The sequence below is a fragment of the Thunnus maccoyii genome, chromosome 4, assembly GCF_910596095.1.
Source record: "Thunnus maccoyii chromosome 4, fThuMac1.1, whole genome shotgun sequence".
Classification (NCBI taxonomy): domain Eukaryota; kingdom Metazoa; phylum Chordata; class Actinopteri; order Scombriformes; family Scombridae; genus Thunnus; species Thunnus maccoyii.
The window spans coordinates 27,135,384-27,156,623 of record NC_056536.1 but is presented as its reverse complement, the minus strand read 5'-3'; the positions used below and the strand labels follow the sequence as shown (position 1 = coordinate 27,156,623).

The 21,240-nt window shown below is 36.9% G+C and overlaps 2 protein-coding genes across 10 annotated transcripts in view; one reads left to right on the top strand and one right to left on the bottom strand.

Moving 5' to 3' along the window:
• The window catches only part of ptpn22 (protein tyrosine phosphatase non-receptor type 22), a 32,465-nt gene extending 16,441 nt beyond the window's left edge, over positions 1 to 16,024 (bottom strand). The window contains exon 1 of one of the 3 annotated variants that reach the window (XR_006095711.1): positions 704 to 2,469. Coding sequence is in view for 2 of the 3 variants with exons in the window: in XM_042408173.1 (XP_042264107.1) it covers positions 704 to 805 (102 nt within the window). In the remaining variant the exon portion in view is untranslated. Of the gene's footprint in view, positions 1 to 703; positions 2,470 to 15,986 lie in introns of those variants that run through there. The other 2 variants (XM_042408174.1, XM_042408173.1) reach the window with 2 other exon arrangements.
• Positions 9,563 to 20,993, top strand: LOC121895215 (membrane cofactor protein-like). 7 transcript variants are annotated; one of them, XM_042408175.1, is made up of 15 exons: positions 9,564 to 9,685; positions 10,611 to 10,698; positions 10,817 to 11,002; positions 11,223 to 11,322; positions 11,529 to 11,602; positions 11,695 to 11,877; positions 11,991 to 12,170; positions 14,172 to 14,271; positions 14,478 to 14,551; positions 15,653 to 15,742; positions 16,794 to 16,823; positions 16,951 to 16,995; positions 18,100 to 18,166; positions 19,370 to 19,430; positions 19,782 to 20,993. In XM_042408175.1, the coding sequence occupies exons 1-15, from the start codon at positions 9,671 to 9,673 to the stop codon at positions 19,782 to 19,784; spliced, it is 1,296 nt and encodes a 431-aa protein (XP_042264109.1). In that variant the 5' UTR covers positions 9,564 to 9,670; the 3' UTR covers positions 19,785 to 20,993. The 7 variants fall into 7 exon arrangements, with proteins under 7 accessions (XP_042264116.1, XP_042264109.1, XP_042264112.1 ...); XM_042408178.1 differs by lacking the exon at positions 19,370 to 19,430; XM_042408181.1 differs by lacking the exon at positions 15,653 to 15,742 and having other exon boundaries at positions 9,565 to 9,685.
• Positions 20,994 to 21,240: the final 247 nt, after the last annotated feature.

Below are 21,240 nucleotides of genomic sequence, written 5' to 3'. Positions count from 1 at the left end.
CTTTTTGTTCTTAAAGGAAGTGATGCAATAGACCCTTTCCTCTGGAGTGGTCGAGGTTTTAGCTGCATGACAGCAGAAGGGCAGCATGTGAAGCACACGGTGCTGTCTTCAGGCACTGATGTCACTCATTGCCATGGCAGCAGCCCACAGATGATGTAATTCCTGGAGCTCAAGACTTCTGAGGAAGAGTTTTTGTGGGCATATACATGTGTTTGTGTGTGAATGTACAGTCATTGGTATATATAAATATATATATGTATATATATATATACACACACAAGATGGATAAATGACAAATGATAAATGTTCAAATGAACAAACTAACTGCTAACTGAGTAGTCTGTGTTAGTTAAGTGTTATCATGCATTTGCTTATGGATCTTCCTTGTTCATGCGCCTTCAGTGACAAGCATCAGCGCAAAGAGGAAGCACAGATGTGGCGTTAGAGCTGTTCATACAATAGCAGCAGAAGTGTTACTTCCCCGAGCAATGTCTTTCGTGAAAATTTTAGAAATCTAGAAAACTAATAACTTTCACGCTCATCGTGCCTACTGTCAATACATCCAGTATGAACCAACAGCTATTTCGATGTGGTTTCTGATGATGTGATAATGAATGTCAAAATAAGTCTACTAACTAGAGGCTTCATCTATAACACTACTCACAACAGTACTTCAACAGAAGGAACATAACTCTTGACTCACTGCAAATTCCCCAGCGATGCCATTCGGTGCCCCCTCGTCCACAGCCTCTTGTCTCTCCAGCTGGACCAGGAAGCTCCTCAGTATCCAGGCCTGCTGCTCCATGGCTGGCTGTACTCTGCCTGAGATAGGGCACCTTTCACAGGCATGTCAGGACACAATGGTCCTCATCCACGGGTCATGAGTAGGGACGCCGAGGCTCGGGTTCTGAGGCTGTTTGCACTTCTTTTGCTACTACACAAAGCACTTCTCTATTGCAACTCTTACATCAAGGAACTATTGTGGGTGAACTGTCTTAGAGGAAGCAAGAGTAAGCTAACAGGTTCTGTGGTCAGATTAAAAAACTGCCGCGCCCCCTGGGTGTCTCTCACTGGGTCCTAAAGTCACCCGGGTGTTTGATTGCATGACAGTGGCGCGGAGGGAATGGGAGCCACACATTTATGAATATAAACAGGCACGAACAGCTGTTCCTACCCAAAGTCAGAGTGCAATGTAGGCTGTCTAGCCTGTTGGACAACATGCCAGGACACACAAAATGAGTGGAGGAGGGATGTGGGTAGGGACAGAGGCAGTGGTAGAGGGAGTGGTTAAGAGAGGGTGTCTGAGAATCCTGATGTTTTCAGGCAGCAATTATAAGCAACCCACTCAACTCTCTGAATGGTTTTATGTTGTTCTATGTATATTTAGTCTCATATCTCTATGTTTGACCACTCCTTGAAATTCCTGTTTTTGTTGTATTTTCTACATTTTGTTGTATTTCTGTATGTTCTCTATCTCTATTTCTGTCTCTATTTCTCTGTGTTGAAATGTATATGCTGAAATGGCACCTCCAGTATATTTTATGGTATTGTATTTTGTGAAGCACCTCGTACCTCTGGTTTTGAAAGGAGCTATAAAGTTTACTAACTTACTTACTTACTTACACCTACTGTACAGTATGTCCACAGTCGCCATTTGTTTTGATAAACCCAACACATGCTATGGGCATTATATCAGCCATATTACACTTCCCTCTATTATATATAGCCAACTTAATATTGATAAGAGCATGAATAGAAATAACTAAACATATACAGTACCCGTCAAACTTTTGACTGGAACTGTATATGTAAGATTCTCCTATATAGCTAGTATGATGATATAAAATACAGTATAGTATTTCAGGATGATAAGGAAAACATACTGACTTACCAGAGCAGCTGATATGCAGTTCATGCGAGAAGTAGCATGCTATGTCTCAGCTATACATAAAAAAATGCCTTTTGTCAGATAGACACGGTCAAGACACACTGACAATGCACTGCACCCTGCATTTAGTAGATGTCGGGCTGCAAACATCAGTGGCATGGGGACATCTAGTGGCTTTCTGATAAACTATCACAAAGAGCCATACTGACATTGAACATAGTAGTTCAATGTATTCAGTGGTTTGCAGGATTTTATTGACAAAATCATTATCAGATCGGATAGAATCAAGTCTAATATAGCATATGGAGACGCAGTCAGAGAGTCAAAGAGACTGAATATATTGATGGTCTCAAAGCGTGTTTTGAAGTGATTTCAAAACGACACAACCTGCAAGAAAGGTGACCTATTCGTGCAGGATGTCACATGTGTCTCCGAGCTGTAAAAGCATTTACTATAACCCCCAAGGCACCTGCAGGAAGTGACAGTATCACCACCACAGTCCACCTCTACAGCTTCCTGCATGAGATTTAGTCTTCATACTCTTAGTTTGAACATCAAAATGAGGACACTGTGTCTGATTCTGCTTATTAATGGTGAGTAGATCCATTTTTACAGCTCGCATTAATTATAATAATTAGATTTTTTTTTTTTTTAAATTTGTTCTAAAAGAATTTTCAAAAATGTCTACCCAAATTATTACTTTTGGAAGATGAAAAATGCATTATAATATTCATTTAAGGGTACTGTTAATTTACATACCTATTAAAAAACACAAGAGTCAATAATAATTTTAGCTGTGATTTAGCAAAAAGCTTGTTTTATGACAGGAATATGAATACACAGAATAATCATGTGTCAGTAATATTCTATTATATTAGACTAAAGTAACTCCCTGTTCCCTGTCTGAAGATAGTTTTTATTGTTGTTGTTATTGTTGTTGTTGTTGTTGTTGTTGTTGTTGTTGTTGTTGTTGTTGTTGTTTTACGAAAATGAGTGCTGGTCTGGTTATTTTTATAATAATAGCAGAAACAAGTTAACAACTGAAACCAACATACCACTAAGCCCCCAGTTTTTTTGCGCATGACCCATTTTTTGTTTTCACTTTTGCAAATTTTACCAGGTTGATATTTAAGTTTGGGTTTGAAAAATAAGTTAAAACAAATTGAGAGTCAAATATATAATATATACGTTGAATATATAATGGAACCTGAAATAAGAAATAATACATATGATTACTGCATTTGTAAGCATTTTCATTCTGATAAGACTCTATCTTTCAGCAAGTCTTCAGCTCCAGTGTGATAAAGGACAGATTACAGCTCATATTGGAGGTGAATTCATTCTTTCCTGCACATATGACACTGAAGGATTCCTGTATAGTAAAAAATACTGGTGCAGAGGGAACTCCAGAAGAACCTGTGAGATTTTGGTGGATTCACAACGTGTTGGTAATGCAAAAGGAAGGTCTTACATAATAGATGCAAGAAGAAGAGGGCTGTTTGTGAAAGTCACAAATCTCCGATTTGAAGACGCCGGAATGTACTGGGTTGGCATTGACAAAATACATGCAGACATCATGACTTCAGTTAATTTGATTATAACTGAAGGTAAGAATTAAAAAAGAACCTTTTAATGATCATCTTGGAAAATATCACAGTATCAGTAACGTTTCTTCTATCTATACTGTCAAGCTGAATGAATTCAAATATATGAATTGCTTCTTTATACCAGTTCCAGTATCTAAACCCAGACTTTGGCCCTTGAGCTCTCTGGTGGACAGGCCTACATGTTGGGGACAGCAAGTGACAGTGCGCTGTGGCTGTACAAAGGGCACTGGCATTCGTTACGCTTGGCATCAACACATTCACCACAAGGACTACTTGCTTCACCACTCACCTGATTTGAACCTACACTGTGGCACAGTGGAAGAAGACAGTGAATATTACTGTATTGCCAGTAATGACATAAGCAGCCAGAGGAGTGAGCATCTCTCTGTGCAGGTTTTGATACCTGCAAACAGCGGCTGCATCTATGTCATTAATATGCAGGGTAGGAACAGATGTGATGTTCTTTTCTATAAAAATAACTGTAAGAACTGGAAACACTTCCTACAAAGCCTGTGTTTATAATGTATTGTTGATACCTAATGCTTCATAAAACATGCATGATGAATTATAAGAAATGCTATGGGGCTTCATGGCACATTATTGCTTTATAACAACAATTTTTCAGATTTATAGTCATTATAAGCACAAATACAATAACATGACAAAATACTTTTCATTGAGGAACAAAACATCCTTGTTTTTGCTTTCACTTTGGCTGTGAAAAGCTTTATACGGTGTGAATGTAGGATAGAAGTAAGAAAGCCAAGCCACAAGATGCTCTGTTATTGGTTGATGCTTATGTGATTTGTGGGTTTTACAAAAATGTGAAAATTCCCCAGCCAGTTTTGTTCTTTTTATAAGGTTGACACTCTTTTTCCTCTGTGCTAACGCCTCTTTGACACTTCTCTTTTTTCTTAAGACTGATGTAAGGATGAAGGCTCTTTCCCCAATTACACTCTTACGTCAAGAGATAAGGGTGCAGAAAAAAAAGCCTTAACCACACTCCCTATCCATTAGTTGCAGAAAAGGCCCTTATAACCTTTCATGCAAAATGGGTGATTGTGATACTGTAAATGATTAGTATACTTAATCATTATGAATATTGTTGTTAAAAAAAATTCTTCTTAATGACCATTAAACAATAGAGACTGGAGCCGAAGTATCAAAATTTAACAGAATTTATTTCCTTGTACAAGAAGGAGCGTTTCACAACGCAACACACAGGGTGAGGTTACAAAGAAAAAGGCTCCTAGTGGAGCACTTATAACAGGTTTTTATACACCTTAAGTGGGCGCTATAGTTCTTTTCTTAATCTATCAAATACAGTTCTCCTGTCTGGGAGCCATCTTCCCCAACTGACCCCCAGATGACATGTCTCACCCTTTCTCTAACGAATTTTAATTTCTACATCTCCCTCTTTACAAATATAATACTGTACTTCCTTTAACCTTAGCTGATAAATCTGCTGATGTTGCAGAGTTGCAGTACAAGACAGGAACTATTTATCATGATCTAGATAAAAAAAAAAAGTGACACTCATACACGATGCAATCATAATTTTCATAACAATTGTGTCATTCTTGTTTTTATAATGACTTTATGTACTTGTAGGATTTGACTTTTTAGCGACCCCTAGTGGAAATACTAAAGAGGACATTTGGGCAAGGAGGTACTAGTATACCCTGCAGATCCAACCCAAGATAAATACCCTGTACCAGGTTTAACTGGGATTCTTTTATGTGTCTGCAAACAAAGACTTATGCTATCAGAAAAATTTGAAAGATAAACATTCATACTCAAAGAGACTTTAAGTAGGATTATATAATATATTATAAACATGGGCTTTATTGAATGTTGATAATGATGGTTTGGACTTGGACTTTGGATTTGATTTGAGGCTGTTATGAAATTTATATTGAACAAGGTTCACAAAAGAATTGCAATATAACGTCCTGTTTTTAATCATCAGGCCAACCCATTTACGACTGTGCTGACAGAATGAGCACCACCACGGCCAAAACTCCACCTCTGACTTGCACGGAAATTCACTCCGACACAAGAAATCTGTCTTCACACACCAATCACACCGATCAACATCTTCTCTTCAGCACGTTAGTCTATGCATTTTTCTACTCACTTTAATGCAAATATTAGCAAGTGCATTCAAAAATAAATCATTTAACAACTCTACAATGTTTTTCTTCTCTGAGAGCCAGTCACTAATATAATCTTTCTTTTTTTCAGGGCATGGACAGGGGTGCCTCTCTGGTATGCATTGCTGCGTTGGACTTCTTTTGCTTCCTTACTGATGGTTCTGGGTATAGTACTCAGATATACAAAAACAAGACACAATATCAAACGTGCCGAGAGGAGGAGGAGGGTTCATTTCAGTCAAGTGTCCCATTTGACTCTGTGACCTCTTTACAGTGCTAGGTATTTGGAAGTCATATCAGCCGCTGTGACATTGATTTAATTGTTTTATTGTTTGTTTTATTGTTAACCAAAGTTCTTTGATAACATGTGATGATTTGTTAAGTGTCTGGGTCACAATCTGCGTCAGCATGTTTATCAGTTTGTCTCGTTGCAGAATTTATCAATGCTAATCATTGTTTTAACTTATTTCAAATAACAGCTTTCCAATGTCACTACCAGCACATACAAATCATCTTAGGCCCTTACTTGCTTTACCACGCTTTCCATATAATAGAGGTGGAAAACAAGAATTGATTAAATATTTTGATAAACTCAGGCAACTATTATATTAACTATATATTAACTATAATATTATAATAGTATTTAATATATATAATATTATAATTCTTAGAAATCTTACATTTACATTAATCGTCTAAATCATTTTAATAAAATAGTATAAGGTATAATTATGAAAAAAACAAAACAAAAACCTCTTAGAATATTTCTTTATTTTTCAAAATCTTTTGCTACCGTTAACAATATTCTACTTTCTAAATTATCCAGACAAGGTTTAAGAGACACTGTGTTGGAATGTTGTTGTTTTTTAACACTTTATTTATAGAGATTTTTACCTTTTATCAGACAAGACATCAACATAAGCTATTATCTCAAGGTACAAATATGTACAGAAAAATAAGGAATACCCTAATAAGGAATACAGACAAACCACAAAAAACATATGCATCATAGTGTATTTAAGCATAGACAGGACAGACCACCTGTAGAGGTTCATAGCTCCAGGCCAAGTTAACTATTCACATAGTTTATTAATGGGTCCCAGGTTTTATAAAAATTTCTCAATGGAGCCGTTGAGGGTGCATCTGATTTTTTTTTCCAGCTTGATGTTCTGCGTCACATATTTGATCCATTGGTTGTGCAATGGGGGAGTTACGTCCTTCCATTTAAATAGAACTGAACATCTAGCTCATAGACAGGAAAAGGCAGTGACCCTCTGTAAGTGAGCAGGGAAACAGGAACCATCTGAGAATGTACCAAAAACAGCAATTGTAGGAGAAGGCATAATACTACTGCCAAACGTCCTAGAAATGGCATTAAAAAAAGGATGATCAGAAAGGGGCGAGTTTAATTAGCAAATTTTTTTACATGTAAAGTCATTGATTTGTAAATAACGGAAAAAATGAATACTAGTCAGTCTGAATTTTCTGGATAATTGTTCAAAACTGGCAAAAGTGTATAATAAACTCTGTATTTTCTTAATGTTCAAACAAATAAATAAAACTAAAAAGAAAGTCAATAGCAGAATGTTTATACTGCTTTCTGGTAATGATGACCGTTACTAGTGATGAAAGTGAAAACCAGCCATCACTCTGTTGCTTATTCCTAGTTTGATAGAATGTAAATGAACTTTTATCAGATCAACACACTCAGTTGGCCGGTAATTTATTTTCATTCCACCCTGCCATTATACAATAGAGCATTATGAAACACGGCGTATTTTAGGCCATGGATGTTTCATAGTGGAAAGCCAAACCCACAGATCCTGACCACAAAGACAAACAGAGCTCTCAGCTCCATGTTCAAACTAACAAAGTCCTAATGAACTCCATGTCGTAGTACTGACTGCGGTATGTTGGCTTTATATTGATACATGCTGCAACTTAGATTGATTTGAGAGGTAATTCAGTTAAGGAGTGTGTGATACAGTGTAAAACACGCATGTCTTTTATACTATTGCTGTCCTCATAAAAGTAAACAATTTACAGATACAAGTGCTTTTCGGACATTTAATGATGAGTGATGATGAGCTTAGGTGCTGTAAAACAAAGACTGGTTCTACGGAAACCATATAAAGAAATGCAAATACCTCACCTAGAAATTTGGTAACCTATCTCTTGTGTAAATAATGAATCAGCTTGGCCGGTGTTCTATGGCATGAAAAAACACTGTGAAAGAACACCTTCAAAACTGGACATGGCCTACAATTATATTTTCCTTATATGATGGAACTTGGGTGTAAAACCGGACAGTGAAGACAATTACATTTATATTCTAAGATTTGGGCCGGTGTGCATGTGAAACATGTGAAACTACTGTCACTGGCTTGAAATCATACAAATGACAGGTGACTCATTAATGACCTGTGAAACAATACTCCATTCTTACATTGCATTACAATAGTAACATTGCAGTGACATCACAAATTCTGGTGTGGTTGGTGATTCAATGATCTATAACCAGGCTATTGTGCCTCCATCCTCATGTGGAGAGGCAGGATTCCTGATTTGGTACGCACGTCTTATTGTGAAATCATCATTAGATCAGTTTTGGGTTTGTTAGTTGGTATGGCTATTCAATTAAAATATGAGTTTAAATGTGAAAATAAATAAAAATGTAACTTTTCATTCCAAACATGCCCTGAATTATATTTTAGCATATTTTACCATTTACCCTGTATTTTAGAGGCAGGAGAGATAATAGTATCAAAGGCATGTTCTCTAGAAGAGGAAAACTTTGTTGTTCAAGGGGAAGTACATCACTTCCTCATATTGACCAAGCCTGGGTTTGGTTCATTACATCATTCTCCATGAATGCCTCATCTGATGATCGACATTGTTACTATTGAAAAAATGGAACAGAGTAACTAGCTATTAGAAGACACATCAATCATAACGATGTACAGGTCACAGAAGAGGACAAAGTCCGTCAAAGATGTCTCAACATCCTCAAAGGGATTGTTAGCTACCTCTGCTATTCTGAAGGACGTTAACTGTACACAGGTCCATTAGTGCTCTGTAACATAGCTCCACAGATGGGGAGGCAAGATTGGGGGCCTTACAGGCGTATGTGCCCGGTTGTCTATCATCTTGTCCGTCCATGGTTCTATGGTCATACAGCAACTAAATAGGCTAAAATAGCACTTTTTCTGTATCATACTAAAGAGGTACTCAGCAATTCATGTATCCTATCAGCGGCTTTACAGTTAATGAAAGTTAATAAAAGTACAAAAATGTATGTAGGTCAGTGGTGGTGTTCATAGTTTTGCCAGGACTTTAATTTGAACAAGCTAAGAAGTACTTTTTGTGATTATGTGTGGCACAGGCTAGATTTCACACACACACACACACACACACACACACACACACACACACAGGATATACTGTATATATATAATTAATATATATATCAATCTTAATATAGTTTATATATTTTTATCAAAGGACAGAACTCCCCATGCACAGCCAATATTTTCAGTCAAGTGCTGGTCTGTCGCAGGAACATATAAGGTGAAAAGATTTTCACCTGATATATATTAATCTTAATGATGTGCTAATGTTCATATTATTGTTATTTTTGTACTGTCTAAACATTTGGACAAATTATATACTGAGATTTTGGCAACATTTTTCTTGAAACTTTCAAGCCAATAAAGCTGAGTTGAAACTGAACTAACGTTGCTTGATAAGGATATTTAGACTTGTGTGTGTTTAATTTTAGATTACGCTCAGTAATTTTCCAGTTAACTGTGTGGGTTCTTTAAGGTTTTTGGGTTTATTTGTTTTTGTAGATTTGTTTGACGTGATTAAAGTGTGGTAAAACTGGCCAAAAACATGCGTCATTAACCGTTAAAACGGCCACGCCTTTTTCCGGTAAGAAACAGCAGTACAGCGAAGGAGTCGAAGTTCGCCATTGTGGATCCAACACAACGGCCTAACGACAGCGACTCTTCACACGGACTTCCATGCTTCTCAGTCGGGTAAGTTAGAAGAAGGATCACATTCTTTAACATACCGCAACCAAAACCAACCAAAAACAGAACGGAGATGCCACAAAAACGAGACGTATCCGTAACGTTTGTGGATTCTACGTCAGCATTAGGTAGCTAACGCATGCACGGTTGATCTTCCATTACCCATTACGATTACTTGGATTTAATAACGTATTTAATTATCAGCAAATTCAAACACTCAAATCAACGCAGTTTAACGTATTTTCCCACCTTGGTGATATACCGATGAATTCGGCATATATCCTATTGAATTTAAAATTGGATTTAGGCTTATATCGTTAATTTTTTAGACTGACGCGTTACCGCCCTCACTGTGCTGTGGTTGCGGAAGACGGACTGAGTAACACGGGTTGGCTGCTAGTTGTTACATAATTAATCTTACTACTATATTGACATCTTTGTATTGTTCTTTTTTCAACGCATGCCGAATTGTCAGTATAAAGTGGCGCTACAGACTGATGGTAAAGTAGCACGGTTACATCAGCTATACAAGCGGCGTCACGCCAGTAAGATAAAATATGAACAGATTCTGAATGGAGTTTGGCGAGGTATCTTCTCAAATACGCGACAACGGACAAGACGTAATTTACCGCACTTGTCTACAAAGATAAGCAGGTGGACTATACACATAATCTTGAGATTAAATACTTATCGCGGTTTAAATATTATATATTTTAATTTAAAATGCTCTAACTAGCTAATATCGATGTGTTAGCTTGATTTTGGTAACTTGGTGTCATTGAACAGGTAAGCTAACCTACGTCTTGTGGATTGTAAAATTTAGAGATAGGTAAACCCTGGTTAAATGGAATCATCACAAGCATCGACCATCTTAATCACGTTTAATACTCTGATTATCCACTACTTACATTTTTGTTTTGTGTTTTTCCAGAAAGGGCACAGTGAGTCATTAAATCCAGTCATGGGTGTCTTCTACTTCCTATTACTGAGCTATCTTGGCCTTGCCATTACTGCTCAAGGTGAGTGGCAGTACAGATAAGCTTGTTGATATGTGATTAGACACACCAGCTGATGTTTGATTGGGGGTTAACTAGTCCTCACTTGTGCTCTTCTTTCTTTCCTTCTTTTCCATTATAGCTCAAGATTGTGCCCGTCCTCCCGTACCTCCCAACGTGGATCCCACCACTGACATTAGTTCACAAACATACTCACCTGGGAGCAAAGTTACTTTTGAGTGTCAGGTTGGCTACAGGACAGCAGGAGGGTCTAAAACCATTACTTGTACAGATGGCAATTGGAGTCCTTTGAACCTGAAATGCGAGAGTAAATATTAACATTTATTTTTTATATTCTCCTTCCTAATAGTAGCAATATTTTAATAGTCTCTGATTTGGAACCACTTTTTATTAATGTCTTGCAAACATATACATTCTCTTTTTAAACGAGTGACTGATAATGTTTACTGACCTGTCTGTCATAACTTTAACCAGTCATTTTTAATGGTGGAATTCAATCAATCCTTATGAGCATTTTCTTATTTCAGAAAAGAACTGTGGCTCTGCTGGAGAAGTATTAAATGGAGACGTTAGATATCCTCAAGGGACTTCGTTTGGTGATACACTGGTGGTCGTTTGCAATACTGGGTTAGTAACAAACTGATAACTATTAAAAAATGCATTTCATAGTTTAATGCATTTAAAATGCATTAAATGTTACTATTCAGTGTTTTCATATTGATGAAAATTTCAGTGTTTTCATATTGATCGTGAAATGCAAGGGTTAACACAGATCCTTGTTGAAAATTGATGCCTGAAGTCACACTTTTATTCTTTTTAAATTCCCTACCTAGTCACATGTTGGTTGGCAGAGATAAAATCACTTGTGGAAACGGAGAGTGGGACTACAGGTTGCCTGTATGTGAAGGTTAGTGATCTCTGTGTGTTAATACAAGGCACATGACTAATTTAGAAACTCTGTTTATTTCCATTCTAATAGATTTCATTTTTATTTTGCAGCGGTGACGTGTGATCTACCGCAAACCGAATTTGTGGGTGGTTCTTTCAATCCAGTCAAGGACACATATAATTATGGAGAGGCTGTACGGTTCAGTTGTCAAAAAGATTATACACTCAATGGATCAAATACCATATCCTGTTCAGAAAATGCAGAATTCCACCCTAGTCCACCAACATGTGTCAGTAAGTGTTTTTGCAGCCTCTCTCAACATTCTCCCAATGTAATCTCCAGAATCTGGAGGAGATTATTTGTGACAATTTTGTAAATTTCAGTTTTCCAATTCAATTTTCTGCAGAGGTTAAATGTGACGAACCTGTCACTCCAAAGGATGGTTACGTGTCTGATCGTTCTCCACCCCCTTATGGATTCAAGGAAACAGTGACATTCAAGTGCAACAATGGATACGAGATGAAAGGATCAAGTACCGTGACATGTGAAATAAATAGTACTTGGACCCCATTTCCAACTTGTACAAGTAAGTCTTTTAGATGAAATTACTACTTATCACTGATTTTACACTAATTTCAGCTTTCATGTGATTAGCCTTATGAGATAATATTTAGTATACTTGAATATCTGCAGGTTCCCTTTCAGACTAAAAGTACCTTAAGTCGCATTGTTTTTTAAATGCCTATTTTAAAATTTCAGGATAAATCCATAAAATAATTCACAAGTCTTCTGCCACACATCCTCTTATCTGCCAGATAAATTTCACAAGATTAGATAGATATTGCCTTGGATACAAAGGACAGGATTTGTGTGTTTGTGTGGAAAACTAATGCCATGAACATGACAATTTCCACAAGGCTGCAGTTCAGTGTGAAAAGATTTTTCACAACTGGGTGTACATTTCAGTGGAAGTTACTAAACTGTAGCATGTATCATTGATTATGAAAAATGATTCCTTATTAGATCATCACCGGTCTCAGCTTACCTTTTGGAGTGAGACTGTAATACAGTGCAAAATATTTATTTTTTGTTGTTGTTGATGAAAGGACAGGGACCTGAGGGCTGTTCCATCAATGCAGCTAAAGAAAGCTGCGCCTACTTGAAAAAGCCTGGCTAGAATTAACATCAACTTTCACTTGAGTGCATGCGCACGGAGTACATAAGCAGCCTAGAATAGTCGATTGTAGAAAAGATGATACTATGATGCAAAAAGAAGAGAAAACTAGAGCGGTGTTTTTCTCAGCAGCAGAACAAACCTGCTGATGAAACTATATGATGAATATAAAGGGGTTTTCACCAAAAACGGCAAAACTGCTGCAATTAACAAGGTGAAGGAGATGACTTGGCACAAAATTGATGACAGATTAAACGTACACCTGTAGGTGGGCAGTGATGGCCTAAAGGTCAGAGGAGTGAACTTATTACTAGAAGGTTGCATCCTGCATCCGGCTTGATGAATCTGCGTGGTGGAAGTGAAAAGCAGTGCTTTTTCCCGTTCGTGGTTTTATTTTTATTTGTTAATAAATGAGAATTAAGATCAGTGACTGTGGTTATATTATCACTAGGCTAGATAATATCAGGTGAATATTTGAAATTATGGTGTCGGCAACTCAAGAAAACCAACTTTCTAACATTATGATACTCTTTAATACATTTCCTCTTTGACAGGATGTCCTTTTACAAGCATCACTGAAAGTAAAAAATTAACTGTAAACTGGTGAAGAATACAAGTACATTGGAAGCCACGTATTATGATCACGTCTGTCCGGGTCAAATATCACTATGAGCAGATGATTATTATAACCTTTTCTTTTTCTTCATTTGTCATGCAGAATACCATCTAATTGACATTTGTATATTTATTATCCTACATGAATATATAATTGCTGAATTTTAATGACTGTTTCAAAATACCGTACAGCTGTTTCAAACTCAGTGTGCACATTTTTGAAGCTGCGGGTTCTGATTTTTGCCAATAAGTTCCTTATTATAGGCGAAGATAGCGGTGAAATTCACTTAAATTTCTCCCTTGCCCCTCAGTTTTTGTCATAAGCTTCGAGGAGACGATGTTTGTCATTGAGAGGAAATGACTTTCTGTCTCAGTCGTGATTTCAGTGTGCGCGCAGCAGCAGCCATGTATCATGATAAAGTACATAAATAAATTTAAGTGGTTTGAAATATTTTTCGATTTGTTGTCATGCACACTGTAGGTGGACTACTTGATTTCTATAGGCGACTTATTTAAACAGCATAAATGTTGTATATGAATGATTGTCTCAGAGCTTTTTGATCCATATAAGCAGCTGATCATTGTAACTGTGATCACTATAAGCAGTTACCACTGCATACATTTAAACAGAGCAGTAAGGGCATGGTTTGGACTTTATTTAATTTTCTTTTTCTCCTATATACATTCTCTTTTTAAACGAGTGACTGATAATGTTTACTGACCTGTCTGTCATAACTTTAACCAGTCATTTTTAATGGTGGAATTCAATCAATCCTTATGAGCATTTTCTTATTTCAGAAAAGAACTGTGGCTCTGCTGGAGAAGTATTAAATGGAGAAGTTAGATATCCTCAAGGGACTTTGTTTGGCGATACACTGGAAGTCGTTTGCAATACTGGGTTAGTAACAAACTGATAACTATTAAAAAATGCATTTCATAGTTTAATGCATTTAAAATGCATTAAATGTTACTATTCAGTGTTTTCATATTGATGAAAATTTCAGTGTTTTCATATTGATCGTGAAATGCAAGGGTTAACACAGATCCTTGTTGAAAATTGATGCCTGAAGTCACACTTTTATTCTTTTTAAATTCCCTACCTAGTTACAGATTGGTTGGCAGAGATAAAATCACTTGTGGAAACGGAGGGTGGGACGACAGGTTGCCTGTATGTAAAGGTTAGTGATCTCTGTGTGTTAATACAAGGCACATGACTAATTTAGAAACTCTGTTTATTTCCATTCTAATAGATTTCATTTTTATTCATTTTTTGTATATGAATGATTGTCTCAGAGCTTTTTGATCCATATAAGCAGCTGATCATTGTAACTGTGATCACTATAAGCAGTTACCACTGCATACATTTAAACAGAGCAGTAAGGGCATGGTTTGGACTTTATTTAATTTTCTTTTTCTCCTCACAGCTTGAACAAAATGAGTGAATGAATGAATAAATAACTTCAGAATAACGCTGGCACACTTTTATTTCTTAGATTATAAATACTAAGCTTTTAAATAAAAGTGATGCGAGTGCGAAAAGACACTTGACGGAACCGTCTTTTGAGTGTCTGTTTCCGTCCGTCGGACATTCTTTGACACACAGCTGAAGTAAGCTTCACCGTTAGCCTGCCACGGAGCAGGCTAGTACTGCTGACTAAGTTACCATGGTCACTGAGCTGAGACTCATAAACCGCAGTGATGGAACTAAACTCTGACTTAAATTAGTGAGGCTTATCGAAATAAGCCAGACTATCCCGTTAGCCTGCTTGATGGAACACCCCTCTTGTCACTTAAATCAGCATACAACTACAACATAAAATAGCAGTGTTAATTAGTAATAGAAACTACAAAATATTGAACTGATATCATCATTCAAGAGGAGCATAACTGGATTGCATCAATGTTTGCTCTACACATATTTTGAGAAAATTCTATCTTCAATGTTAAATCTGTTGAAAGTCAACACTGTATCATGAAAAACTCTAAAAAGAAAATAACCGCATGCTTATGGTTCAACGTCCTGTGGTCTAAATTGCAAAGTGGAAATATTGATATTGCTCAGCTGAAAGAAGCACAAACACATCAGTGTTTTCAAATTTACTTAAATTGCACAGATAGTCACTTCTCTGCTTAAAGAACAGAGTCTGGAAATGCAGTTAATGCTGCCTCTTAATTATGAATCAAAAACATAATGAAAGTGAATAATTATATCTATGTGATTGTAGCACATCCCCGATGACAGTAACTCTGTCCTGAATACTCCTTTTATGTTTTTGCAGGAATTGAAATCCCGCCTAAACCTACCGCTGCTACTAACCCCACCACCACCACCACGACCACACGTCCATTTTCCACAAAGAAACCAACAGGTAGAGTCAATTTTAATGTTACAAAATCATCTAAATGATGTAATGGGACAGAGCATACAGTGAACTCACATTTCTCCGTTTTGCCTCTTCAGGTTAAGCTAACCCATTGTTGCTAACTTTGGAGCTAACCCCATTCACTTTTCCAGCACTTGGGGACAACAGACGTGACTTTTTAGCATTTATTAACTGTTACACTGTAGTCTGTACTGTACATTTACTGCCAGACTGACAACTTGCCGCTAACCTTTTCCTCTGCTCGCATCCACCGTCACTTTCCTGCCGCTCTTCCCCACTCACTACGCAAACATACTAAGCACTGCCCTATTCCTTAACGGAGTTACGCTACCGATATTTAGTGTTATTTTTGGCATTAGAAAATATCTTTTGGCCTGGCAGGGGTTCGTTGATATTATTACAGGACAACCGCTGATTCAGTAAACATTCAATACGTTCAGTAAACGCTCAGTAAACGTTGAGTACACTCAGACCTAGCGGTCTCCATTAGGTTGGGTGAGTTCAAAGTTGTGAAAACAACGGGGGTGTTTTGAAAACACCCCCGTTGTTTTCACAGGTAATGTGTTAGTCTGTCCCTCCCGCCGCAGGAAATAATGGATTAATCCTGGAAAGCTGTTGATGTAGCACTTCTCTCCTTATGAAAGTAACACAGAGATTATTCGACCAATGAGAATTTAGTCGGACGAGAGCTTATCGACCAACCAGTCGACCAGGAGACTACAGCCCTAGTTTTTTGTTATTTTCTTAGGGTTTTTTTGTGATACAGTGTTGACTTTAAACAGATTTAACATTGAAGATAGAATTTTCTCAAAATATGTGTAGAGCAAACATTGATGCAATCCAGTCACTTCTTTAATTCTAGCAGCTGAGTCACAACACTCTAGGAAATGCCAAACACTGTATTACATCACAATGTCCTACACCTCAATGTTTCGTCAAAACATTTATTTGCTGATATGTCTGTGCATGAAAGAGATACTGTAGATGGACTTAATATTCTGTATCTACATCTATTTTAACTGTATGTCTGTTTCAGATCGTGACATCACAACTAATGAAGAAGGAAGTGAGTCATTAGAATAATCTCTCATGTTAGATTAATGATTTTTTTTCACAATCCAAAGAAGAGCATTATAGTTTAATCAAAACCACAGTTAAACACAATTCTAACTTTTATTTATTGTTACTTTCAGATGGTGGACCTAGTTGGCGAAGGAATTTGGGTATTGCTGCGGGCGGTAAGTTACAACTTCAACCTTGAACAGTAGATCAAGAATGTAAAAAGATAATGTTGACACAAATAAGATCATGATGGAGTCAGAAGAACAGCATGGTCATATTATGGTTGACATGTAATATAAACATGTAGTTCTAAAGAGAGGATCATGTTCCTCTTTGGGGCAACAGATACAGTGGTATGAAAGAGTTTGGGCACCCCTGACAATTTCCATTATTTTCATTTATAAATCATTGGGTGTTTTGATCAGCAATTTCATTTTGATCAATCAAATAACTGATGGACACAGCATTATTTCAGTAGTGAAATGAGGTTTATTGGATTAACAGAAAATGTGCAATATGCATCAAAACAAAATTAGACAGGTGCATAAATTCGGGCACTCCAATAGAAAAATCATCATCAATATTTAGTTGAGCCTCCTTTTGCAAAAATAACAGCCTCTAGATGCTTTCTATAGCCTCTAATGAGTGTCTGGATTCTGGATGAAGGTATTTTGGACCATTCCTCCTTACAAAACATTTCCAGTTCACTTAGGTATGATGGTTGCCGAGCATGGACAGCGTGAAGTTCAAGGCTATGAAGTTCAAGGCTATGAAGTTCAAGGCTTAATGATCTCACCAAACCAATTTTATGTTCCAATTAATCAGTTCTAAGTAGTTACAGGTGTTCAAATCAACACAATACCCTAGTACTCAGCTTTTATTAGAAAATGAATGGCATGCCAATGTGCTTGTTTTCTGTGAAGACAAAGTAAATCATTATGCAGCCTCATAGTGGTTCCTGAACTTTTTCATACCACTGTAAGAAAAAACGTGACATATTTAGCCATTAGAACCACACTCATGTTGTAATGGCTGGATGTGTCACTTGTGCATGACATCCATTTTTGTTTCGAAAGGTGCATTTAAGGTTTGAATAATCATGTCTGAGTTGCTGTACTGACATACAATAATAGCATTAATGATTACTAATCTAAACCTTTTCATGTCAGGTGTTGTCATTCAAATGGCGTTATGTTTATATTACATACATACATTACATTACATCTTTTTACATCATCATCTTCAAACATCTCCGTTTTTATTTTTTCTCATCATAATAGTCATTATAGGTTGCACGATCCTTGGAGTTACTGGATACTACCTATTCACCAAGAGAAACAAAAGAGGGTAAACTGTTTTATTCAGCTATGTGGACTAACCCTGAATGGCTTTATCGCTCAAATGCCTTCTCACTATTTTCGTTTGCAGCTCAAAATAACCTTTTAAAAGTGCTCTCTCCCTGTCATGACCTCGCACGTTTTTTTTCTTTGTCTTTCATATAAGTGATTTGTATTTGTCAGAATTTCATGTCATCTGAGCTTTCTGTCTGTCAGTATTAAATGTTGCATGCTGACATTGTGTGCATTTGTAAGGCTTTCTGGCTAATGTTTTTGTTTTACCTCAATGTCAATGTTGTCAAAAGGGGACGCCGTATTAAGCCCTCAAAACACTGTCCTCCTTAGAGCTGTAGGTTTCTCAGTAGAAAAGATTTTTTTTAATAGTGGTTTAAATCAAACTCATTCAAATGTGGAATGTGGGAGTCAGCCAAATGCAGCATATAAATCCAAAGACTGTTCAATTGATGAACAATCTGTTCTCACTGCTTGATATTACATTTCCGGTTCATTCACATCAGCTAATTTTAACTGCAAAGAGGGAAGTAGCGGATACTGGTTACGTCGTGTTTGTGGTTATGATTTCCTGTAAACGCCTTGTTGTTTTTCATCTCGGGGCAGAGCAGTTTCTGTATAAGACCTAACTCCCTGTATAAGAAAGTGTCATGAAAATCTAAGACTCCATTAATCATGTCACACCATGTCTTTATAACGTTGTGAAATGTAAAGATTTCACAATGTTGGGACCCTTTAGGGTGGATTTTGGTTTTAGGGCCCTTATCCTCTGCCGTAAACTTATAGTAATGCTTAAGGATGGAAAAAATGAAGTTATCAGTCAATGAAATCTGATAACAATGTGACAATAGAGCATTTTCTGGTATTATAGTCATATACTGTATTTCTTTCTACAGAAGAGCTTAAACGAACAGTATATACAGTACCTCATACTACTGCAGCACTTGGCATCACAAAGTAACACCCACACAAATTTGGATATTTCGGCTGGAAGAGTCAGATGGATAGTCTTGCTCGCCCAATGCGTTTAAACTTATAGGAAAAGAAGGGTTGTGTGTCTATGTGTGAGGTATTCTTTATAGATCGGTGGTCTGTAGACTTTCGGGTGAAAAGGGTGTGTCCCTGGGCGTCGTTAGGTCGTTAGACTCTCCTTACTGTACATAAACATATTTATTGTTGACCAGTCATTATTGGATTACAGCACTCGGATTGGCCGTACTAACAAAGAGGCTGCAAATGATGGAGAGGGAGTAGCACTCTCGGTAAGAAGATGGACCACCAAGCACACCTTGAACTCATTTATGCCAAATGAACACACAATGTGATGAACACTAATAATATGTTTATAATCTAGCCAGAAAACATTCTTATTTCATATTGGATGCCAATGATTAATTATTAATTCTCAAGATGTCTGTTTTTCTTCCCACTTCCATATTATCCTGGACTGCTGACAATCCTGTTGGACAGCCGCGTGCAGTACTTCTCATAACACCCTTCACCGTTAATTTCTTTCTCTTTCACAGGGCCGTAGGGGTTCTTTTGTTTGGTTTTTTGCAATTTGTATAAAAGTCTAATTTCGATTTTTTAAATTTTTTTTATTCTTTCTGTAGTAAATGGAGCAGTCCTGTTGATCCAGTATTACTGTGTGTGAACACGACTGCTTGAGAAGAGGAACATCACTGGACAAGTATATGAATGTACTTGTACCTTCCATATGAATGTGGATGGCATGAGCTCATAAAACCACTTTTAAAAACTGAGCAGAATGGGCTCAGTCCTTTCCTCATGCTTTGAACTTGTAATCTGATTAGTTAACGATAATTAACATCTTTTGATAGGCCACTTGTAACTACTTCATCCTGTTCTCTATAATTCAATTCGGTGATGTTTGGAATGTCTTCACATCATCACAAGAGTTTTCCTGTAATTATGAAGGAATGAGATTTCATGTTTATCAGACAACTTAAAGTATGTGTTGATTTTAAGCGTATGCACTATAGCTCAGAGCACAGATCAGCCAGGACATATATCAGCCAACCCCTGAATACAGCCAAAATCATAAAAAAAAAAAAATGCTTGCATGGTTGACCTTGTATAAAGCCGCTTCTAAATGGTTTTTGTTTCATTCAGAAATATTCACAAATCAAGGTTAAATAGTTAAAGAACACAGCCTCTCACTATTGACTCAGAGATGTTACACTACTGCTATACCTGAAATGGAAATGATCAATCCCCCTGAAAAAAAAAAATCATAGTTATAGAAGAGAGGATCTGTTGTAAACCAACCCTCCAGTCTTACAGATTAAATTTTCACCACTATAAAGTCACACTGGGATTTGTAAAACAATCCCTCACAAAGTGCCTGAAGAAAAGGCATGTTCCATATGCCTTAATGTGAAAATGTAAGTATTTTAGCTTGTTGTGTGTCAATTAATGTGTTTTTTTTTTTCCCTTCCAGTGATGCATGAATGTTTATGTAGTTGTCGGGGTCAGTTACAGGGGGCTTTCTCGTGGGCCTGCCTGGGTTTAATGTTAATATTAAATATTAGCACTTTTTAATGTCGGCACACTGGTATTTGTGCCCAGTTTCAAAGGAGAAAATCTCAAGTTTTCAGTCAAATAAATTGCGTTATTCCTTTTCCTGTAAATTATTTGTTTTGTTGAGATTTCTCTCCCAGAGCATCAGACTGTCCAGAAGAAGAATATTAGTATTAGGACACATTGTGTCTGGGGTTACATAAAGACAAGTAGACCGTGATCTCTGTAAATTTTGCACTTGCCTTGCTTATCTTTATTTATCAAAATAAAACATGTCAGAATGACAGATTTTGTATTGTTTCATGGAATTGACTCTATCAGCACTATCTTTTGTAATCTGTTAATGAAATAAAACGATAATTGACAATAAAGACTCACCAGTGTCTTCACAATATACGTGTAATATGAATATATCCAGTAAGCTTGAAAAGTTGATGAAACTCATGAAAATACATGCAGCATTTGTTACCCCCTCATGTATGTTCAGTTATATTATCCTGTGTATTATATGTATGCTAACGGAGTGAGTGC

What these genes read in the sequence shown, in the direction of transcription:
- LOC121895215 (XM_042408175.1), top strand. An exon ending in GTGGTCGTTTGCAATACTGG is followed by an intron (nt 11,323 to 11,528) that starts GTTAGTAACAAA and finishes TTCCCTACCTAG; the next exon opens with TCACATGTTGGTTGGCAGAG. An exon ending in CACAACTAATGAAGAAGGAA is followed by an intron (nt 16,824 to 16,950) that starts GTGAGTCATTAG and finishes TGTTACTTTCAG; the next exon opens with ATGGTGGACCTAGTTGGCGA.